Source organism: Pteropus medius, unplaced genomic scaffold, assembly GCF_902729225.1.
Source record: "Pteropus medius unplaced genomic scaffold, Ma_sr-lr_union100, whole genome shotgun sequence".
Lineage (NCBI taxonomy): Eukaryota > Metazoa > Chordata > Mammalia > Chiroptera > Pteropodidae > Pteropus > Pteropus medius.
In genome coordinates this window covers 14,062,300-14,081,594 of record NW_024349799.1, presented here as the reverse complement: position 1 = coordinate 14,081,594, position 19,295 = coordinate 14,062,300, and the positions used below count along the sequence as shown (strand labels likewise).

The 19,295-nt window shown below is 46.7% G+C and overlaps 1 protein-coding gene across 3 annotated transcripts in view; it reads left to right on the top strand.

Annotated features, from left to right (window-relative positions):
• SLC6A4 (solute carrier family 6 member 4) overlaps positions 1 to 19,295 on the top strand; it is a 31,413-nt gene continuing 12,118 nt past the window's right edge. The window contains exons 1-9 of one of the 3 annotated variants that reach the window (XM_039886207.1): positions 1 to 239; positions 11,745 to 11,907; positions 14,429 to 14,563; positions 15,010 to 15,229; positions 16,123 to 16,261; positions 16,783 to 16,917; positions 17,278 to 17,381; positions 18,494 to 18,621; positions 18,879 to 18,991. In XM_039886207.1, the coding sequence (XP_039742141.1) occupies positions 11,865 to 11,907; positions 14,429 to 14,563; positions 15,010 to 15,229; positions 16,123 to 16,261; positions 16,783 to 16,917; positions 17,278 to 17,381; positions 18,494 to 18,621; positions 18,879 to 18,991 (1,017 nt within the window). In that variant the 5' untranslated portion in view covers positions 1 to 239; positions 11,745 to 11,864. Of the gene's footprint in view, positions 240 to 272; positions 411 to 11,744; positions 12,208 to 14,428; positions 14,564 to 15,009; positions 15,230 to 16,122; positions 16,262 to 16,782; positions 16,918 to 17,277; positions 17,382 to 18,493; positions 18,622 to 18,878; positions 18,992 to 19,295 lie in introns of those variants that run through there. The other 2 variants (XM_039886205.1, XM_039886206.1) reach the window with 2 other exon arrangements.

Here is a 19,295-nt window from a genome sequence, read left to right as displayed (position 1 = left end):
TGAGCTGCGGCCGCCGGGAAACGTGAAGTTTATGCCGCCCAAAGTGACGCAAAAATTCTTAAAGAGCTCTTTGGCGGCGGATATCTAGAGATCAGACCATGTGAGGGGCCGAGAGTACAAATACGGGCGATCGGGCGCAGCTCCCGCACAGGCAGCGGCCGCCCCGGGTGCCTCGAGGGCGGGAGGGGCGCCCCGCCTCCGCGAGCCCCGGGACCAGCCTCCCCACGGACTCCCGACAGGTGCGTCCGCTTTCATTCTTGCTTCTAATCCGCACTTCTTTCCAGAACTTCGTCCCTCTTGTCTCCCAGGCGCCGGCGAGGGCGAGCGTGCGCCTATGCGAAGGGCTCCTGGCTCTGCGGCTGCCCTCTCGGGAAGAGCGAGTGTGGACCGCAGTGGGGCCGGACGGAAAGGTAACAGCGGAGTGGACGAGCGGGCTCTGGAAGGCTCCTTTGTCTGTTGCATGCACGGGCTTTGTGGTGTCCCGAGTACCGGAGGAAGACCCTGTAAAGACGGTCTTAAGCAAAGTGCTGTCCTGCGCTTTGGGAAAAAGTTGCTTCGGTTTCATAGTTTATGTTTAACTGCCGTGGTGTGCAGGTGGCTTTATGCAAAGGCATTTTTCTGCAGGAAGGGTTCTGGTTGACATAAATGCCTAACTATATAGAGAAATCTATGAATGACACTTGAATGGGGGCGAGTCTCCAGTGCGCTTGGGTTACTTTCTCTGGCAGAGCCGCCGCACACTCAGCTCACAGGCCATTCAAAATTTATGTGAAGCCCAAACTCCAGCCAGCTCTTTCACACAGCTGAAGGGTGTGACTATCAGTTGCTTGAAAAATGTGTACAAATTTGTTATTTGAAAAAGCTCTCTGGAACTAAAGAACACTACGGAGCACATTCACTTTTGCACTGGGCCTTTTGCATAATGAATTTCTTTTTCAGTTGGGGTTCTAAGAATTTGAGAAGGGTAGAACTCTTGAGTCAGAAATAACAAAGGCTTGTGTGTATGTATTTTTATGATCAGTTTTGTCCAGAAAAAAAAAAATGAACCAGGTCAATGGATTATTTATGAGCCTGCTAGCTCTCATTGTAGTAAGAGGAGATCAAATGTTTTAATGTGTTTTGCCTTCAGTTACACAGGAAAAATGTCTAAGAAAGCAGAGTTGGACTTTGTGTTTTATGAAGTGGAGGGGCATTGTGGGCAGCATTACTGTTTGGGTTTCTAGGAGTGGAGTTAAAAACACAGCTTTGATTCTTTGTCCTATTGCTTGTTTTTGTGTGGAGCCGCTGATGCCCAAAGGTTCGAGTTTTCCTCCAACAGACTGGGGTGGGGTGGCTGCTTCCAGCATGGGTAAGAAGCAGCTTCTTATGGAGCTTGTGCAAACTAAGCAAGCCATTTGGGGCAAGAGGGTTTTTTCCCCCTGCCACTGAGCCTGAATAAGAGCAGATTGAGACTGCTTCACAATTAATCAAAAGTCCCCACAAGACTCTGGTGATCCATCTAGGACACTTCAGAGACAATTCCAGCAAAGATATTCAAACCCATTTATTTCAGTCTCCTTGCTTAAGACATACATATACTAGGAGTAGGAGGTAGGGTGGGAGTGGGGATGGAATAACATCGAAGTTTTAATGGAATCAGCAAAACCTCAGAAATTCCTGTTTGGGGATTTTTAGAGTTGTCTGAGCATTTTGATGAAAGTCAGAGGGGCATGTCAAAGAGTTTCACCAGTGAGTGAGATGACAGTGGAATGGGGTACTCGGCTGGAAGGGGTTGTCTCAGACAGAAGGCTTGCGAAAACACCGTGGATGACACCCTTCAAAGAAGAGCATGGGTAATTCCAGAAATTAAGCCAGTAAGTGGCAGTTTCTTCTCCTTCATACTCGTTGAATGGCGTAAGTTGAGAAAACAAAGGCAGAGCTGCCTGAAGAAGTTTAATTTTAATTTGGCTTAATGAATCAACAGGATATGGTCATGACTTAACTTTTTTAAATAAAGATGCCTGGATGGTCAGAGGAAAAATCATGCAGTCATTTTTCTGTAGGTTTGAGAAAGTACCTTGGACCTTAGTTATTCCATCGCAGATCAGATCCTCTGGGTCTCATGGTCCTCAGTCTAAGTGAGGGAGAGCAGGGGGTCCCACATAACATGATGTCCAAGTCCTCTCAGACTCATTCTGTGACTGTGACCTTAACTTTTTTGCTTTAAGCAAACACAAGTTGAAACGATGGGGCAAAATGCCTGCTTTCTACCCAGATGTTGCTGTCAAATCAGGGTCCTCTGGGGACTTCTTGGATTTCACTATAAGGTGGAGCCTTTGCAGACTCTGACACACGCAAGTCGCAAGTCGAGTCCTGCACCTCAGCCACTTCTACCCAACGGCCCGAGTTCCCAACTCCCCAGGTCCCTTTTGCAACCTGCCCAGAACGTGGTGCGGTAGAAATGGCTTCCAGGCAGTACAGATTTGGGCTGTGCGGTTTTCTTCCCAGTCACTGAGCTTTGCCAGTTGTCTCCATAACCCTGAGGTCTGTGTATGGAACAGGCTGGCGTGTGGAGTCAAAGATCTGATAAAAAGCCTTGTTTCTCCATTCCTGGGGCTAGTGATGCTGACTCATCCTGCTTTCGTGGGTCTAGGCACTGCTGCCCCAACCCTGGACCAAGGTTGCGTGTCACTTTCTGGGTTTCATTGGACAAAATAGCACACTAAGGAAAGAAAACTGTCATCTTTCTAGGAAAGACCCAGGTGGAACACAGATAAAACTAGCCTTTAAAAGAAACCTGGCATAAGTGATGTTCCCTGGGCAGAGGGGTGAACTGCTTTTCTAGGGTGGGCTCGAGACCCGCCCTCCCACACTGGCCAACACAGACCCCTTATTTCTAGGCAGAGCTCATCGTACTGACTTGGGTCCACCTTCAGAAATGGTCTCTGAGTAATGTCTCTGTGAAGGGGGCATTCCCTCCAACCTGGCCTTTGTCAGCTCGCAGTGACTGGGAAGATGAATGCTCATTTTTTGAATGTCAACAGCACGTTTTTAAACCAAATGAGTGTTTTCTCAGCCTTATGTCTAAAGAGGTGACAGAATAAGTAGAGATAAGGTGAGTATGACTGCATTATTTTCTTATTTCCTTTGGCTCTCCCGGAAACTGACAACAGCTCCCTCGCTGCCACCCTAACCCTGGACCAAGGGTACTTACTTGTTAGCGGGTATTTAAACCATAGGCTTGTAAAAAGCCAGGACCAAATAGCCCTCCATTAACCTCAGAAACCCCTGGACTGAAGAGCAAGAGATGAACCCCAGTGATGTGGAGACATGGAGGTGATATCCCAGGGCTAACTCGGTGGCCAGGGTCCCCAGGCACTGAGAAGTGGCAGATGGCATGAAGAAGGTCTCCTGGGATCCGAGGTCTGGATCTTTGTATAATAATTTGAGGTAGGGAGGAAAGAGGTGAGAGGGAGGTTGTGACAAGGCCAAGTGACAGATCTGGAAGAGCCAGTTGTGTGCTGTGGGAGAATCCAGAGCTGGAGGCTGGTAGGTAGGCTCTGTGGGAAGGAGCAAGCCAGTGGACCTTTGCCTTGTGTTTTTGTGTTGTCTTTCTGGGCATATTCAAGGAAAAAGACATTCTGTTTCCTTTGTTACTGAGCTGCTGAATGAAAATAGAATAAACCGAATCTCTTCCTTTAATTGAGGGGCTCCGGAGACTAGGGAGAGGCAGAGTTGGAAGGGATCTGCTCCAAGAGTCCTCCATGGCTTGCTCAAGCTCGCTCACAGCCTGTAAGGACACAGCCAGGCCTGGAACCTGAGTCTCCTGCACTCTGTTCTTTTCTCTCCCCTGGGTGTGTTGTTTTTAAATGCTAATCTAGTTAGCTGGCTCTTTCCCTGGTCTCAGAGGAAGAGAGCTTGGGCTGGGAGGAAAGGGGTGGGAAGGGATTGGGGGGAGAGAGGAGATATGCTATTCTGGGCGCACCACCGGCTGCAGGGAGGTTTGACTGACTGGAAGTTTCCCAGCTCCTCTGAGGGGTAGAATTATTTTTCTCGCCCCAATTTTTTATTTAGAAAAATTTCAACCAAAAATCCAGAGAAGTGGTCCAGGGAAACCTCACCCATACTCGCTAGTTGTTAACATTTTGACATAATCGTGCGTGTACTCTCTCTCTAATTATATGTATATCTAATTTCTGCATATATTATATATATAATTTGATATGTTGTGTAGAATATTTGACATTATTAATGTAATAATTATACAATTTATATACATATATAATTTTGTGTTGAACCTTTGAGAATTTGCAGACATCCAAATACTTCTCCCTAAATACTTCAGCCCATGTCTCCTAAGAACAAGGATATTCTCCTACATAACCCCATTATTATCACATTTGAGAAACTTCACATTGACAAAATATTATTATCAAATATATAGCCCATATTCAAATTTCCCCCACTATTTCAAAGATGTCCTTTTTAACATCAAGGGTTACTTTTTAAGACCAGAAACTCCTAGGGATTGGAAACTATTTCTCACATCTGGGAACTAGATCTAATGATCTGTGTCATGATGAACTGATTTTTTTTTTATGAACGTCCCCAAACTGTGTGTGTGACTCCTTGTAAAACATATTCCAGAACTTCTTGACTTGAGCGTATAGGCACCTTCAATTCAAGCGACACCCAGATCGCAAACGTCTGGTGGCTGAAGAGTTGGCCACACCCGGCCTTCACGCCCCCCCTCCACTCTGCTACCTGACCCCATCTCTCTCTCCCCTCCGTTCTATCCCCATTTTGTTCTCCCACCCAGAGAAATGGGCCCAGTTCCCCCGCCCCTCATCTTCACTACTCACTGTTTTCTTCAATTCCACCTAAAATGCTTTTCTCCTCCCCTTTTCTCCCCACCTTGCTCACAAGTAACTCCACTCTCATTTCATTACACACTTTCCCTGGGGCTGGTTTTCTTCTCTTTCCTCCCTCCTCTCCCTCTCGGCTCCCTTTGTGGGTCTAATCATGTCTGTTTCACACAAAAATTGTCTTAGTAATATACCTATTACTACGGAAAAAATGTTTGGAAATGCTCTCAAGTTTTTTTTTTTTATCTCAATTTCTATTTATTGCATAAACTGCATTATAACAACAATAAAGGAGTGTTTAGAAGGTGTGACACACCTAATGCTGCTTAATCTAACATATCACCCATTTGAGTTTCCCAAGTGTCTTTCCTGGCCTTGTCCATGTTATAACATATAACAGCAACGGAGTGAAAGCAGTTTTGTTTTCTGCAAACAGTAAGTTGTGGAGTTAAGTATAATAAGGAATTCGTGTCATCAACTTCTAAAGCACTTTAAAGGCGCCTAAGAGACACCTGCGTGGAATCTATTCAAGAATGTCTCTGCTTCTCTGTCCTTCTGTCCAATTTAGTTTTCCTCAAGAACCAGAAAGAATGTTAAAATAAATAAATAACTTCTAATCAGTTTCATTGTCGTTCCCACTCCCACCCCGTTTCGTAGTAGTTAACAACGCTCTGTTCTACAGCTTGCATGTTAGATGTTTTAGAATTTTTACTGTTAAACTAGGATTTTGTAAGCCAGCTTAGGAGGCTAACCAGTGTTTACGACATTTATTTCTATGGGTAGAAAATATAGTCCAAGTTCCTTCCAAACAAACGACACACAAATGAACATTTGGAACTTAGGCCATTGACGGTTGTGCCTGCTGGTATTTGTTTCAAAGTCTAAAAAGCACAACTTTAATGTGCTCTTTTTTAATCCAAGATATGTCAATCTTTTCCAGTCTATGGTCCATTACAATTACTGTTGGTGACAGTCCTCCATCCTCCCCCCGGATGCATGGCAGATCTTCCTGATGGGTGAGAGCAGAAGGGGCAGGGCCCCTGGGAATGGCACTCTGGGGAAGAGGAGTGTCTCACCTGAGGCTCAAGCCTGCCAGCATGGCCTCTGCAGTTCCCCGGGCCCTGTGCCCAGAAACCCGAAACAGACCCTCCATGCTGGGAGCTGTGCAGTGTACACACCAGTTAGCAAGTATTGAACACAGGGATGTATAAGCCGTGGCCCCTGCTGCCAGGGGAATGCAAAACCAGTATATGTAAAAAGTAACTAATGAGACCCGATAATCAATGATGAATGATGGAGGAGAGAGAGATCATCTTGGGCTGGGGTGGCAAGAGGAAGCTTCATGGAGGGGTGTGGATAGAAACTTAAGCCGGACCTCAGAGGATGCAGGGTAATTAGAGGCAGCGAAGGGGCAAGGCAGGGATGCACTGGGCATGCTCCGCGGACCACCTGCCCCTGATAACCTGGGTGCTTGTTAAAGTTCAGCACTCACACGGATCTCTTGAATTAGAATCTCCAGGAGAGCAGCCCAGGAATCTGCTGTTAACAAGTTTCCCAGTGACTCCAAGCATGGACCAGGGAGGTCTCGTGGAAGGAGATGGAGGCCTCAGCTTCTGGCTCAAGCTGCCCACTCCTTGTGTGCTGGGTTATGAATCACTTAGCCTTGTGAGCCTCAGTTTCCCTTAGTGGGTATGAAGAAGACAAGCAGAATGGGTTGCATATGTGTGGTGGCATAGTGGCCATCAACTCACTGTCATTTACTGATGCTTTCCATGTGCTCGACACTGAGTTAAATATTTATCATATTTTTATTTAATTCCCACAACAGCCTTTTGGAAGTAGGGAATTTTAATGGTCTGTTTTATATATTTTATAAATAGAAGCTCAGAGAGGTTAAGCAACCTGTCCAAAGTCACATAGTAAGTGGTGGATCTGAGGTTCCAGCACAGATCTTGAGACAGGAAAGCTATGAGTTGTGGACATGCAGGAACTATTAAGCGATGTCTCAAGGAGGTAGTTAGTCTAGGGCTTGGCTGTACCTTTTCACTAGAAGAGGACTGTTCATGCCTGTTAGGCCAAATTCATTTCTTTTGATTAAAGGCAAAATGAATAATCCATTGTACTTTTGGGCAGCCTCTAGAGTGATCTCAACCTCACCGCAAATGGCTAATCCTCTAGATTTTACTCTCCCAGGCACAGAAAGTTCTGGACAGAGACCCTTTTCCTTTCTCATGGTAGCTGGCCGATAGGCCCTGAGTATTTTAATTCCTCTCCAAAAAATTCAACTGCCTAACTCTCTCGTACAAGGAATTCTTTGGATAATGAGATGGCTGTGATAGTACACTTCTACTCCTTATGTCCAAAAAAACAAGCAGATTTTCTCCACTCTCTTCATTCATATCGTGAAGTCTCTATTTTGTTTGAAAGGTGACCTAGGAATCCCTGTCCAGTGGCTCACAACATAGGACACTCACACCTCAGAGAACAATCCCTTCAACAGATAGAAATACGAACCCCCTTCTTACACTGCGGAGCTTGTGAGCCAGAATCAACTGAAATCCAGGGCCCTCTGACAGAAGCTGTGCAATAGCAACGAAAGGAAGACTTTTAAAACCTGAGGGCAATTTGGAACTAGAAATGTGAGGTATCTAAACATGCTGCATCAAGTCAGCAGATACCTCAGCTTACAGCAGGAGGTGCAACAGCACTAAAGGTAGCACCAGCTTTTCCTACCAGTCAGATTTTGGCCTTGTACCATGAACGCCATGAAGGCAGGACTGTGCCTGCTTTGTCTCCAAGAACCTAGCACATAGTAGGCATACAGCATATCACTGCTGAATGAGGGTTGGCCCGTGGTGGAGGGCCAGGTGTGGTGTTTACTGTGTTAGTTGTGCCAGAGTCCCATGATTTCTATCATCCTTGATAGGTGTCTTGGGACCTTTAGACTCACTCAGAATAGAGGATGCAAATTGCTACTTGGCTATATGACCTGTAATTAATCTTATCTCAGTGGTAAACCCATAATTCATGCTGGGTTTTCTTTTGTTTGGTTTTGAAATGGAAATCGAGTGTCCTGAGAAATGAATTCACTTTGATTTCTACACGTGAAGTCAAAGTACAACATTTCTATAGTGTTTCTGCTTAGAATGTGCTGATGAATGACAAACAGACACATAGGAACACCGGTATTTCCAAAGGGCTGGGTGGTTTCATGACTAATCACTCTAACTGTAATTACATGCTTGTTCAGATACTGGTTTCCCTGGCTACAGAGACAGGGTTCATGGTAAGAATGGAGATGTGATCAGGAGAAGTTTAAATAGAAACAATTCTTTTTACTAGGGGGGAGATGAGGTGAATTAGCCCACCAGCCTGGCTGAGAGGAAGCAGAAGTGTGCACAGGAAGCCGACTGTCAGCCCATCATCTTCACCACTGTGCTGCCTCTTGTGCGCGGTGATGTGGGAGATGAAACTCCTGCGTGTCAAGCTGTGGTCCCACTGAGGAGCTGGGTTTTATGTGGCATCACCCATGGCCTGTCACCCATGGTCAGCCTGGGACAACGACACACATTCAAGATGCTACAGAAGGCTTCCAGGGCTTTTTCTGGCCATGGAGAAACTCAAAGCCTGCCTGGAAGACGTCATAGCTATAATATTGATCTCTTTTGCAATAACTCTATCCAGCAGGGTAAAAATATCTTTTAAAAAAGAAAGCTTCCGAGAGAGCATTCTTGGAAGCCAACCTTCTTAACAACTCTTACCTCTGTATACCTCTGTATACTTGGGCCAGCTTGCTCTCAATCATTGTCCTCTGGTCTCAGGAGAAAAAGCTGGTCAGTGCTGTGTAGGATCAGAAAAGTGGGAAAGGAATCTGGGCCCACAGGCAGCATCCCGCAGACAGAAAGGGACCCAGGCCGGGCCATCTGCTCTTGGCCAACCCAATTAGTACCTGGGAGGGGTTTTTTTCTCAGAGGGAGAGGCCAACGAGTGAGTTGAAAAGGAGATATGCTTCTCTACCAGTTTAGTGGCTTCAAGTGGCTGTCACTTATCTGTTTGCATGCCAAGCTCTATGATCAGATGCAGGAGCACAGTAGGAGAACCCTAGAAAGCAGAGCTGGATAGAGAGAGACTAATTTCTAGGGAGAAGCAACCCGAGGCTGTGAGTCAGCTGAGAAACACTCTTCACAGCTTTTCTTATGACTTGGGCCATTTCAGCCTGTTGATAAAATAAGAAGAAGAAAAAAATGTGTCGGGGTATTTCAGGAAACGAGACCTTTGTAATCCTCAGAACAGAAGTAGACAATAGTGTATTACTCTTCTAGAAGCTGCTCATGACAGTTGCCAAGAAATCAAGATCAGATGCCTTGGGGACTGAGCCTCTGAGGACCCTGAAGAACCTACATTGTCCCCTAAAATTCACCAATACACTTTTTCCAACTTCCTTGACGAGTGCCCCAAGAGAGAAAGTTAATGAAATCTAGAACAAATCACTCGACTCCTCCTGTGGCAGGGTGACAAGTCACTAGCATGGCTAAGCATTTCTTGCCCCTACCAACATTTCCCTTTCATAGCCCCCGGTGGACATGTCGGAGAGAGGGTGGGCGATAACATTTGCTCTCGAGCTTCAATTTAAATGAGAGAAAAGTTGCAGTCTTGAAGCTAGAAAGAAGTTCCTACAGAAAATTTGGGGGAAAATTTTGAGGATGGAGAAAGGAGGATGAAGACAGAGGGACCTCAGTCTCGGGTAGGCTCTGTCAGTTGGGCGCCATCTGGCTGCACATGGTAAAGCTCTTTATCTCTGCCATCTGGTCTTCCAGTTCTTCAGTGTTTAATGTGGAAAGCATGTCGTTGATACAGGCCAGAGGGAAGAGCAGAGACCTTCTTCAAACAACACAGCCAGAGACCACCCCAAGTTCAGGTTGAATCTAGCTGTGAATTTAAATATATTGGCATCATCTCTCCCTCTAAAAAAAAAAAAAAAAAAAGAACTTAAAAACCTTTCTTGGCCTCATAAATGGTTACTTATGGTAGATGAGAGGATGTGTGGTCATTTAAAAAGTTCATCAAGTCTAATTGAGGTCACAAGGAAAGGGGAGCAGGGTGAGGCTGGAAAACAACATAAAGATGAACAGAATGGGGTTTTATCTAGATCACTCAGTCGGAAATTTGTATTCTTCTATGAGTGATGTTTGCATCCCTGAGCCTGGGATAGGGTCAGGGAAGGAGTCCAAACAGCTGCTAGATAAAGGAGAATTCAGGATACCTACCCCACCTACACACACACACACACACACACGCCACACACACACACACACTGGCTCCATAGAGTTGGTTTCTCTCTTGCTGCTGTAATATTTTTGGGAACAATGAATCCCTTAAAAATTTTTATTCTCTAATTCATAGGAAAAAAAGAACCCAACGAACATAAAACTCCAATTACTTGTGTCCCCTGGTGTTCATGTCTAATCTTTTCCAGTATTTATGTACATAGTCACCATGTGACCCTACTACTTTGTGTTTTAATTTTTCACTCATTATGTTTTTTGTTTTCACATTTCCACGTGTGGATAGTTAAGTTACAGTCATTGAAAGTCCCCAGTAGGTAGGATGCATACACTGCCATTTTTATTAACTACCAATTCCTGGCTGTCCTCCGACTGTTGGAGTTGTAAGATTAGGATCAGACCATTGCAGGTATGAATAATGATGGCAGATGCCTTTTCCTAGAAAGGTATGCGATCTCAATTAAGCAGAAACATCCTTCAACTCCCAGACTGTTTCAAGAGTTAGAAATGTTCAGGCCCAGAAGAAATGAAGTTAGCTGGAAGGTTTTGGCTGCTGATTACTTTATAACAGGCCATAGGTTTAAAGTCCAAAAGGGCTCGGATTTCTACCCTGTGTTTGACATCTCAGACCTCAATACAGAGGAGCTGAGCGAGCTGAGCTGACGTCCCTGCACCCCGGCCCACAGCAGGGATAGGAAGGCTCAGAGGCCCTGGGCCAGCTCTCCTTACTGCAGCATGTGGGGACAGAGACACCAGCCACGCTGGCATCTGTCATCTCCGTGCTCTTTCCCTGGCTCTTCCTATGTGAATGAGAGGTGACTCCACCTGCCCACTGTTGCTGGGGAGTGGGAAGAAGAATGAATGGTGAACGGCAGTGTAAGGCCCAGGTGGACTTGCAGAGGTGTAATGAGACACAGAAAGGAGGAGCACAGATGGACTGGACACAGCTGGAAGCAGCTAGAAGCTGCCCAAAGGCTTCTAAGAGCTGGGCTACAGGGAGAATGAAAATATCCATAGTTCAGGAGCTAAGGGTGCTTCACAAAGGGTGGCCTTTTCACCTCTATCCTGTGCTTCTTTCTTTCTAAGTCACATTGATAGTGTACATGAAATATATTTTGAGCGTTCAGCTTAAATGATGGAGCACTCTGTCCTTATCTACCCAAATATCGAAACAACCTCTTTATTTGTATTCTTTTCCCAGCACAGCATCCGGGACAAAGTAAGTGCTCTGTGAAGCTTTGTTGAAACGAGCCTCCTTCTTACTTTCTTCTGAGTTACTGGTAAACTCCAGCGTGAGATTCCAGTCCCTCAAAGTGAAGTCAATATTTTGTTCTTAAACAGAGCCTGTGCGGGACCTTGGCGATTTGCTGTCTACTTTCGATTGTTTTGTTTTGTTTTTGCCTTTTCAGATTACTTGATTGTTGTTTGATACCTTATAAAGGTTGAAGAATGTAGTTGATTTTATTCACTGCCATGTAGCAAATAGGTGTCTCAGATTTAACAGATGCATTTATAATCCATTAGCTAGTGTAGTTTAAGATGTGTGATGAGTTAATACCCAAGACAAGTAATATGTCTAATTCCATTCTCCTTTCTCTGTGTATCTTTCCGACAGAGCTCTCAATCCCATTAATAAAAGCTCTGAGGACACCTACAGATCCCACACTAAGAATTCAGTTCGGGTCCTCGACAGATGGTCATCAGTGTCATCTACTAGTGTCATCTAGCTAGCAGGATGGAGACCACGCCTTTAAAGTCCCAGAAGGACCTGTCAGCGTGTAAGGATGGAGATGATTGTCAGGAGAATGGAATACTGCAGAAGGGTGTCCCCACCCCTGGGGATAAAACGGAGTCTGGCCAAATCTCCAATGGGTACTCAGCGGTTCCAAGCCCCAGTGCAGGCGACGACACCGAACACTCCATCCCGGCCGCCACCACGGCCCTAGTGGCTGAGATTCATCAGGGGGAACGGGAGACCTGGGGCAAGAAGGTGGATTTCCTCCTGTCGGTCATTGGCTACGCCGTGGACCTGGGCAACGTCTGGCGCTTTCCCTACATATGTTACCAGAATGGAGGGGGTCAGTATCATGGGCCACCAGCAGAGGCTCTGACCCAGTGGTGGTCTGTAGAGCCTCTTGGGAGGTCAGAGGATAAATCGTGTCTTTTCTGTCTTGTTTAATTGATATGAGTCTGGGAATGTGATTGCTTAAACTTTGAAGCTTATCTAAAAGATAAATCTCTAGTAAGCCAACACTCTAAGTCAGTATGTCCGAGGCTCTCTGGGTTCTGAAGCTGGATGAGATCTCTCAAACCTGACCCCGGCAGATTTTCAACATCATTAGTGCTCCATTTGTTGAAGAGCCCCCCTCTCATCCCTGCATTTTCCAGGCTCCATTCTCCACACTGCGAGGGATGACCAGCAGTACTGTATTGCACTCTTAAACTCTTGCTGGCAGGTCTGCTCAGAAGACTCCAGAGAGGGTAGATCTGTGTAAGGAAAGATTGGGAAGTGGCTTCAGCGTCCCAGATCCTCCCGGGCCTTTGGACCTGGGCGAGGTCAAATAAGGGTGTCAGCTCAGGTCCAGAGTCTCAAGTTACAATGGGGGCATGATCCAGAGCTGAACCCAGCCACGGCATGATATTGGTGTCCACCCCAAACCATGCATGGCTGTGCCTTATATCTCTTACAAGAGCATGAGATTTTTGAGGCCAGAGACTATTTCTTGTTCCTCTTTCTACCCCCAGTGCCTCAAGGGCAGTTGTAGATTATGAAAAATAGTAGCTGCATGTAGGCATGAATATGGGAGCCCTAGAGAGTAGAGCAAGAGAGAGGAGTGAGTAGGTATGGGGCCTCTGTGTCAACACTGGACTTGCCATCAGAATAGGAAAAGGAGAGATGGAAGTCAAATCAGTCAATATTTATTTTGACAGGATCTCTGGCAACATATTTGGGAAGGTAGCTAAAATGAGGTTTAGGGGATAATTAATTTGTGTCCCCCTCATTTCCTCCATGGCTTGACACAGAGTTGCCTGGATTTGCTGCTCTTAAGGGCCATTGTCTATGCAGTTGCAAAGGCAATTCCAGTTCGGGGGGTGGGAGTTGAGTTGGGGAAGCTCAGTGCTCCCCACCTGGGAGGAGAGGAGGTTGGAACGACCTTATCTCCAGTTTGAGAGGACTCACCTTTAGCCTGAGCATTACATAAGGGGCCGGGTCACCGATGCCATTTCCCCTACACTCATTCTCTACTAGAAAGCCAGGCAAGCAAACCCTTTGGACAAAGGCCACCGTGAGAACACAAGGTAGTTCTTATTCTCAATCCAGATGTCCCTAAAGTGATTATAAGTCAGGTGGGACCTTTCTGAGCTACACTGCTTCTGGTTTCTAGGTTTAAAGCACTTTATGGGAGGGAAAGTTATCAGGGATAATCACAGCTGACCCATCCTTTGGGCTAAAACTCAGGCTGCCGGTAAGCAATCCCTAACTTGGTATTTCCAAATTCCGCCTCAGCCACGAAAGCCAGGAGACAAAAGCATCACCAGAGATGCAGCGGCTTCATCATTTCTTGGTCTGTGACAAATTACCCCTTTAAGCCACACCTGCAAAGGTGGCTCAGGGAAAGCATTCTGGCTCAGTTGAATTATGGAAATATAGCCAAATATTAGTAATCAAGTACCTGGAGCCAGGGATGATATAGATTTACAAAGATGCTAATTCGGTGACTCATAGATTATTACAGCTGTTGTACAGGTTGTCACAGGAGATCTGTCATAGGAGAGGGTCCCAGGTGCTAGTCCATGTACTGGTTGTATCAGAATCACCTGGGGAGCTGAAAAACATTTGTGTTATACCCATACCTGGAGCTTCTGCTTCAGGAGATCATAAGCTCACCAATGATTATGATGCATGGCTGGGTTGGGGAACCTTAGCTCTCCTCAACCCTGTCATTTTACAGGGGAGGAAATACTCAGAGAAGAGAAGTGGCCCAGGGTCCTCCAGGCAGTTAGAAGTAGAACTGGTCCCAGTGCCCGTTCTGTTGATTCCCCAATTCAGCTTTCTTTCCATTTCCTCTCTGTCTCCTCCAAAACCTCTCTTTTGTTGTGGAACTATGTCTGCTCCTGCTTCTGACAAAGCACCAAAACCAAGGGAGTACAGTGGTGGTCACTCGGCACAGGTGGCTTCATGATGCTTGAGCTTCGGATGGCTCTGTGATTCTTGGCATGACCCCTGGTGTCCAGATCACGTGGGCCATCCTGGGGCAGATGTGGACAGGGAGTGAAATTGTCTTTCATCTGTCGCAGGGGCGTTCCTTCTCCCCTATACCATCATGGCCATTTTTGGAGGGGTCCCACTCTTCTACATGGAGCTTGTGCTGGGCCAATACCACCGAAACGGATGCATTTCGATATGGAGGAAAATCTGCCCTCTTTTCAAAGGTAGCTGAAAGGCTTGGGTGGGGAGGGTTTTCCAAGGAAACGGTGATTTCCATTAGTGGGTGGGAGCTGGGGACCTTCTTCTGCAATCAGTTAGGCCTCAGGTCACCCTGGGAGATAATTCGAGTATAGGAATTAAGTTTTTGACAGCTCAAGTGGCATGAGATTGTTAAAAGGAAATAATAAATGGCAACTAAAAGAAAAAGAAATAGAAAAATTCTAAAGCATTAACAGCAAGTAACTGAAACGTAACTTTGCAAATACATATAAGGCGTTTACCACATCGTCACTTTTCTCCCATCTCCCAGAGTCTTTGGGGAATGAAATGAATGGGCAGCCCCTCCCTTCCCACCCCCCGCCCCATCCCTGTAGGGCTCTCCAAGGCCCTGTTTCCCTCTTTCACCGTTGGGCTGCCTTTTACACTTGGCCCCCCTCGCCCTCCCTCCCAGGGATTGGTTACGCCATCTGCATCATCGCCTTCTACATCGCCTCCTACTACAACACCATCATGGCCTGGGCGCTCTACTACCTCATCTCCTCCTTCACGGATCAGCTGCCCTGGACCAGCTGCAAGAACTCCTGGAACACTGGCAACTGCACCAACTACTTCTCCGAAGACAACGTCACCTGGACACTTCACTCCACGTCCCCTGCGGAGGAATTTTACACGTAAGTGCCTGTAAGTGAGGGGGTGGTTTGTTGGGGGCAGGCCATTACCCTGGAGTTTGGCTTCTTAGGACAGAGGTTGGGTCGGGAGAGCAGGAGCTGCAGGGGCAGGGACTCTTCACCTCTTTCCTGCCAAATTTCTGAGAGGAGAAGCTGTCAGGGCGAGTGGAGTAAATGTGAGTGGGTGAGGGGCAGGGCCAGCCCAGGCCAGATTTGGAGTGAGGAGACTCCACCTTGAGTGCTCAATAACCTGGCCCTCTGTGCCACCCCACCCTTCTGATGCGCCATTCCAGGCGGCCCCAACACGCCCAGGACAATCCCACCTTCAAGTTCCCAAATTATACCCCCCTACTTCAAAAACCTCCCTTCTTCCCGGGCCCTCCTCCCAGCCAGTGTCATGGAAGCAAAGCTTTCTACCACCTTAGTAGTTTGAAACTATTCAAATAGTTCCTGGTTTTGTGTGTTTACTTCGTAAGTGGGATCTACCCTTCCCTGGAGTAGGTAGTATTTTTAGTGCTGGAATTTCAGACAATGGCAGCCCAAAGAGAGCTGTTTTGGGATGGGGAAGGGACCCAATTCCCACACAGACAAATCCTCATGTACCCAGAAGTCCTGTTGGTCATGTTTCCTGGTTGGTTGGGTCCCAGCCAGGGAAGGAAAGACCTGGCTGTCTGCCTTTGGGGTGAGCACTCTTCCAGGGTTGGTCGCCCGAATGTGCTGCCTTCTCCTTCAGGACGGGCAGAGCCAAACCCAGCTCTTCCTGAAGGCTGGTGACCACTCGGCCCTTGCAGTGCAGTGTCCATTTCTTCTCTTGGCATGCTCCCGGAGGTATCAAGACGATGCGCTCAGGTCACTGTTCAGGCCGTCTCACGGGCTTGCTTTCTCTTTCACTCCAGGCGCCATGTCCTGCAGATCCACCGGTCTAAGGGACTCCAGGACCTGGGGGGCATCAGCTGGCAGCTTGCCTTCTGCATCATGCTGATCTTCACTGTTATTTACTTTAGCATCTGGAAAGGCATCAAAACCTCTGGCAAGGTAAGGAGGACTCTGGCTGCTGATCCAGGCTGCCAAGGGGCCCCAGAGAATGTCAAACTCAGAACTCGGGGGACATTGTTTCCTTCAACCCCAAACACATCCTGTGATACTCACCCAATCTGTTAGAAAATTCTAAAAGTGGGCCAATCTCAAGAACCATTAAGTGATTTTTAAAACAATTTCTTTAACTCACTGGTAGTAGCACAATGAATAAGAGTGGCAATAATTTATTGAAAACCTATCACAGACCATGTTCAATGCTTTATATACACTGAGTGCTTGATTTTCGCTGTGAGGTATTTCCCCCATTTCACAGATGGGGAGTGGGTGTCGGGGTAGTTAGTACCAGCAAGCAGTGAATCTGACCCCTCTCTGATCCTAAAGTCTGTGATCTTTCTGCCACACAACCCTGTCTCCTAAAATTACAGAAAAAAAAGAGGGAGATCTCCTTTCTTGGAGATTTTCAAGAACAAAAATCACCACCATCCACATGATGATAACCTGTTTTTTCTTCATCACAGGTGGTATGGGTGACAGCCACCTTCCCGTACATCATCCTTCTGGTCCTGCTGGTGAGGGGAGCTACACTCCCTGGAGCCTGGAGGGGTGTGCTCTTCTACTTGAAACCCAACTGGCAGAAGCTCCTGGAGACAGGGGTAAGACAGTGAGGAAAACAGTGTGCACCTAACTGAGATTTTACTAACTGAAGCCAATACCTCCAATTAGGATAGTAAGAACAATGGAAATATGGGTTTAATGGCAAGTCCGCAGTGGTATTTTAAACCAAAAATACAAGCATGGAAAGTATAGTTGAGGCCACTGGATTGGTTTATGCCTACATGATGGGAAGAGAAATCACATTTGTTTGCACTTGGTATGTGGCCATCCCTGGAATGAGTCTCGAGAGTTGGTTTTTTCTGTCTGCATGTGGCCATGTAGAGGCATGAGGATGCTGCTGCTGGTACCCAGTGTTGGCTGGGGCCTCAGCCCTTGCCCTCATCTCTGCTGTGTTCCAGGTGTGGGTGGATGCTGCTGCTCAGATCTTCTTCTCTCTTGGTCCTGGCTTTGGGGTCCTACTGGCTTTCGCTAGCTACAACAAATTCAACAACAACTGTTATCAGTGAGTATCAAAGGCCCCTCAAGCAAAGCTTAAAAGTGGGGTGAGCGTAAGTCAGCTGGTCTGGAGGGAGGTGATCGAACTGATGGCCTCAAACCTGGCTGGGCTCAGGCCATGTTGACATTCGGACCCTCAGAGGTGCCACAGGTTCCTGATCAATTCACCCATGGCCAGAGCACCCACCAAACCATAGTCTCTCCCAGGCCACTTGGGGCTTGAGAGAAGCCCCAGGCCACCTCTATTTTGTGAGAGTCACTGTATAAAAAAATTAAGAAATTCCAAAGCAGGTTTACAAAAAATAACAGTAGACAGTAAATGTTTAGATTTGACTTATTATCTTTAACAACAAAAATTATAATGTGATAATTTGTTTATGTATAAATACACAAGAAGCATAATGATTAAACTATTTTGAGCAACATGAAATGCTATAATTTCTGTGGTAAAAACCTCATTTCAGAAATTTTGACGAATCAGAGAGTGTTGCACCAATTACGATGTAAATATCACTCATTGTCTTTAGAGTAAACTTTGTTTTAATGTTCTATCACAGATGGCAATGTCCAGCAATCTAATCATGCTATAAATAAGATAATTACAGGATTAATTTTTTTAAAAAAAGGAATTCACAGGCACTCTCAGCAATGTGGCCTTGCATCGAGACACCAGCCGGAAGTTGTGTGATGAGGCTAGGTCTTCTTTCAAAAGTGTGGCAGTCGTAACCCCATTTGCACGTAATGTCAAAAGTCTAAATTTGATGACTTCACAAATGTGAGGACAAGGCCTCCTTCCGGCACTCACTCCAACCCAGGCCCTGCTTCTCAGTAAGCTTGGTTTGAAATGAAGAGGTCTGTGTCATGCTGGCTCTCAACAGGACCGTCTCTTAGAACCACTCCTGACCTTCTGTCCTCCCCATGGTGTGTGTGGCAGCTTGTGCATCAAGGCTGACCTAACCAGTCTGAGATGCCAGGTGCTGTGAGGGGACCCCAGGACAGGCTTGAAGACCCTGTGAGATCGGCCTGCTCACCTTTGCCATGGCTGGAGACAGATGCTCCTTATGCTGGAAATGCTGGAAATGTTGGAAATGTCTCAGCTCTTTCGGTTTTCTGCCCCAGAGACGCCCTGGTGACCAGTGTGGTGAACTGCATGACGAGCTTCGTTTCAGGATTCGTCATCTTCACGGTGCTCGGGTACATGGCTGAGATGAGGAATGAAGATGTGTCTGAGGTGGCCAAAGATGCGGGTAGGATCTTGGGTTCTGTTTAGATCCCTTGCTTCCACAGAATTGCTTTGCTGCTCTGGATTTTTTCAATATCTAACTTTTGAATTATTTCTGAGTGTTTCCTTTAAAATTTTCAAAGGTTTTAGAGAAACTTACTGCCTCGGAGATCTCAACCCTTTCCGTGCGTTCAGGCCATGGTGGAAAGTGGGGACACTTGGCACCCAGCTCCACGGCCTTGAATACACTGTGGGATCCTCCTCTCTTCCCCTCTGTCTCAGGCCCCAGCCTCCTCTTCATCACATATGCAGAAGCCATAGCCAACATGCCGGCATCCACGTTCTTTGCCATCATCTTCTTCTTGATGTTAATCACACTGGGCTTGGATAGCACGGTAAGTGAATGGGGAGGGAAATCTGACTCTGGGGCGGAGGAAAAGGAAACTATACCCATTCCCCCCCATCCGGTCCACCCCAGGCATGTTGGCTGCTCCCTCCTGGTGCTCCTGAGCCCCTCCTCCACTCCTCATTGACTATGCTTACTGCCCTCTAGCACATTAGGGAGTCATTAATGGATAATAAGGGTGAAGTGCCTGGCGCAGGCCAGGGGCTCTGGATATGTGAACTGTTATTATTGTGCACTGTCCCTTGACCACACAGCAGCACCTAAAGGCCAGGGCAAGGTTGCTCTGGTCCACT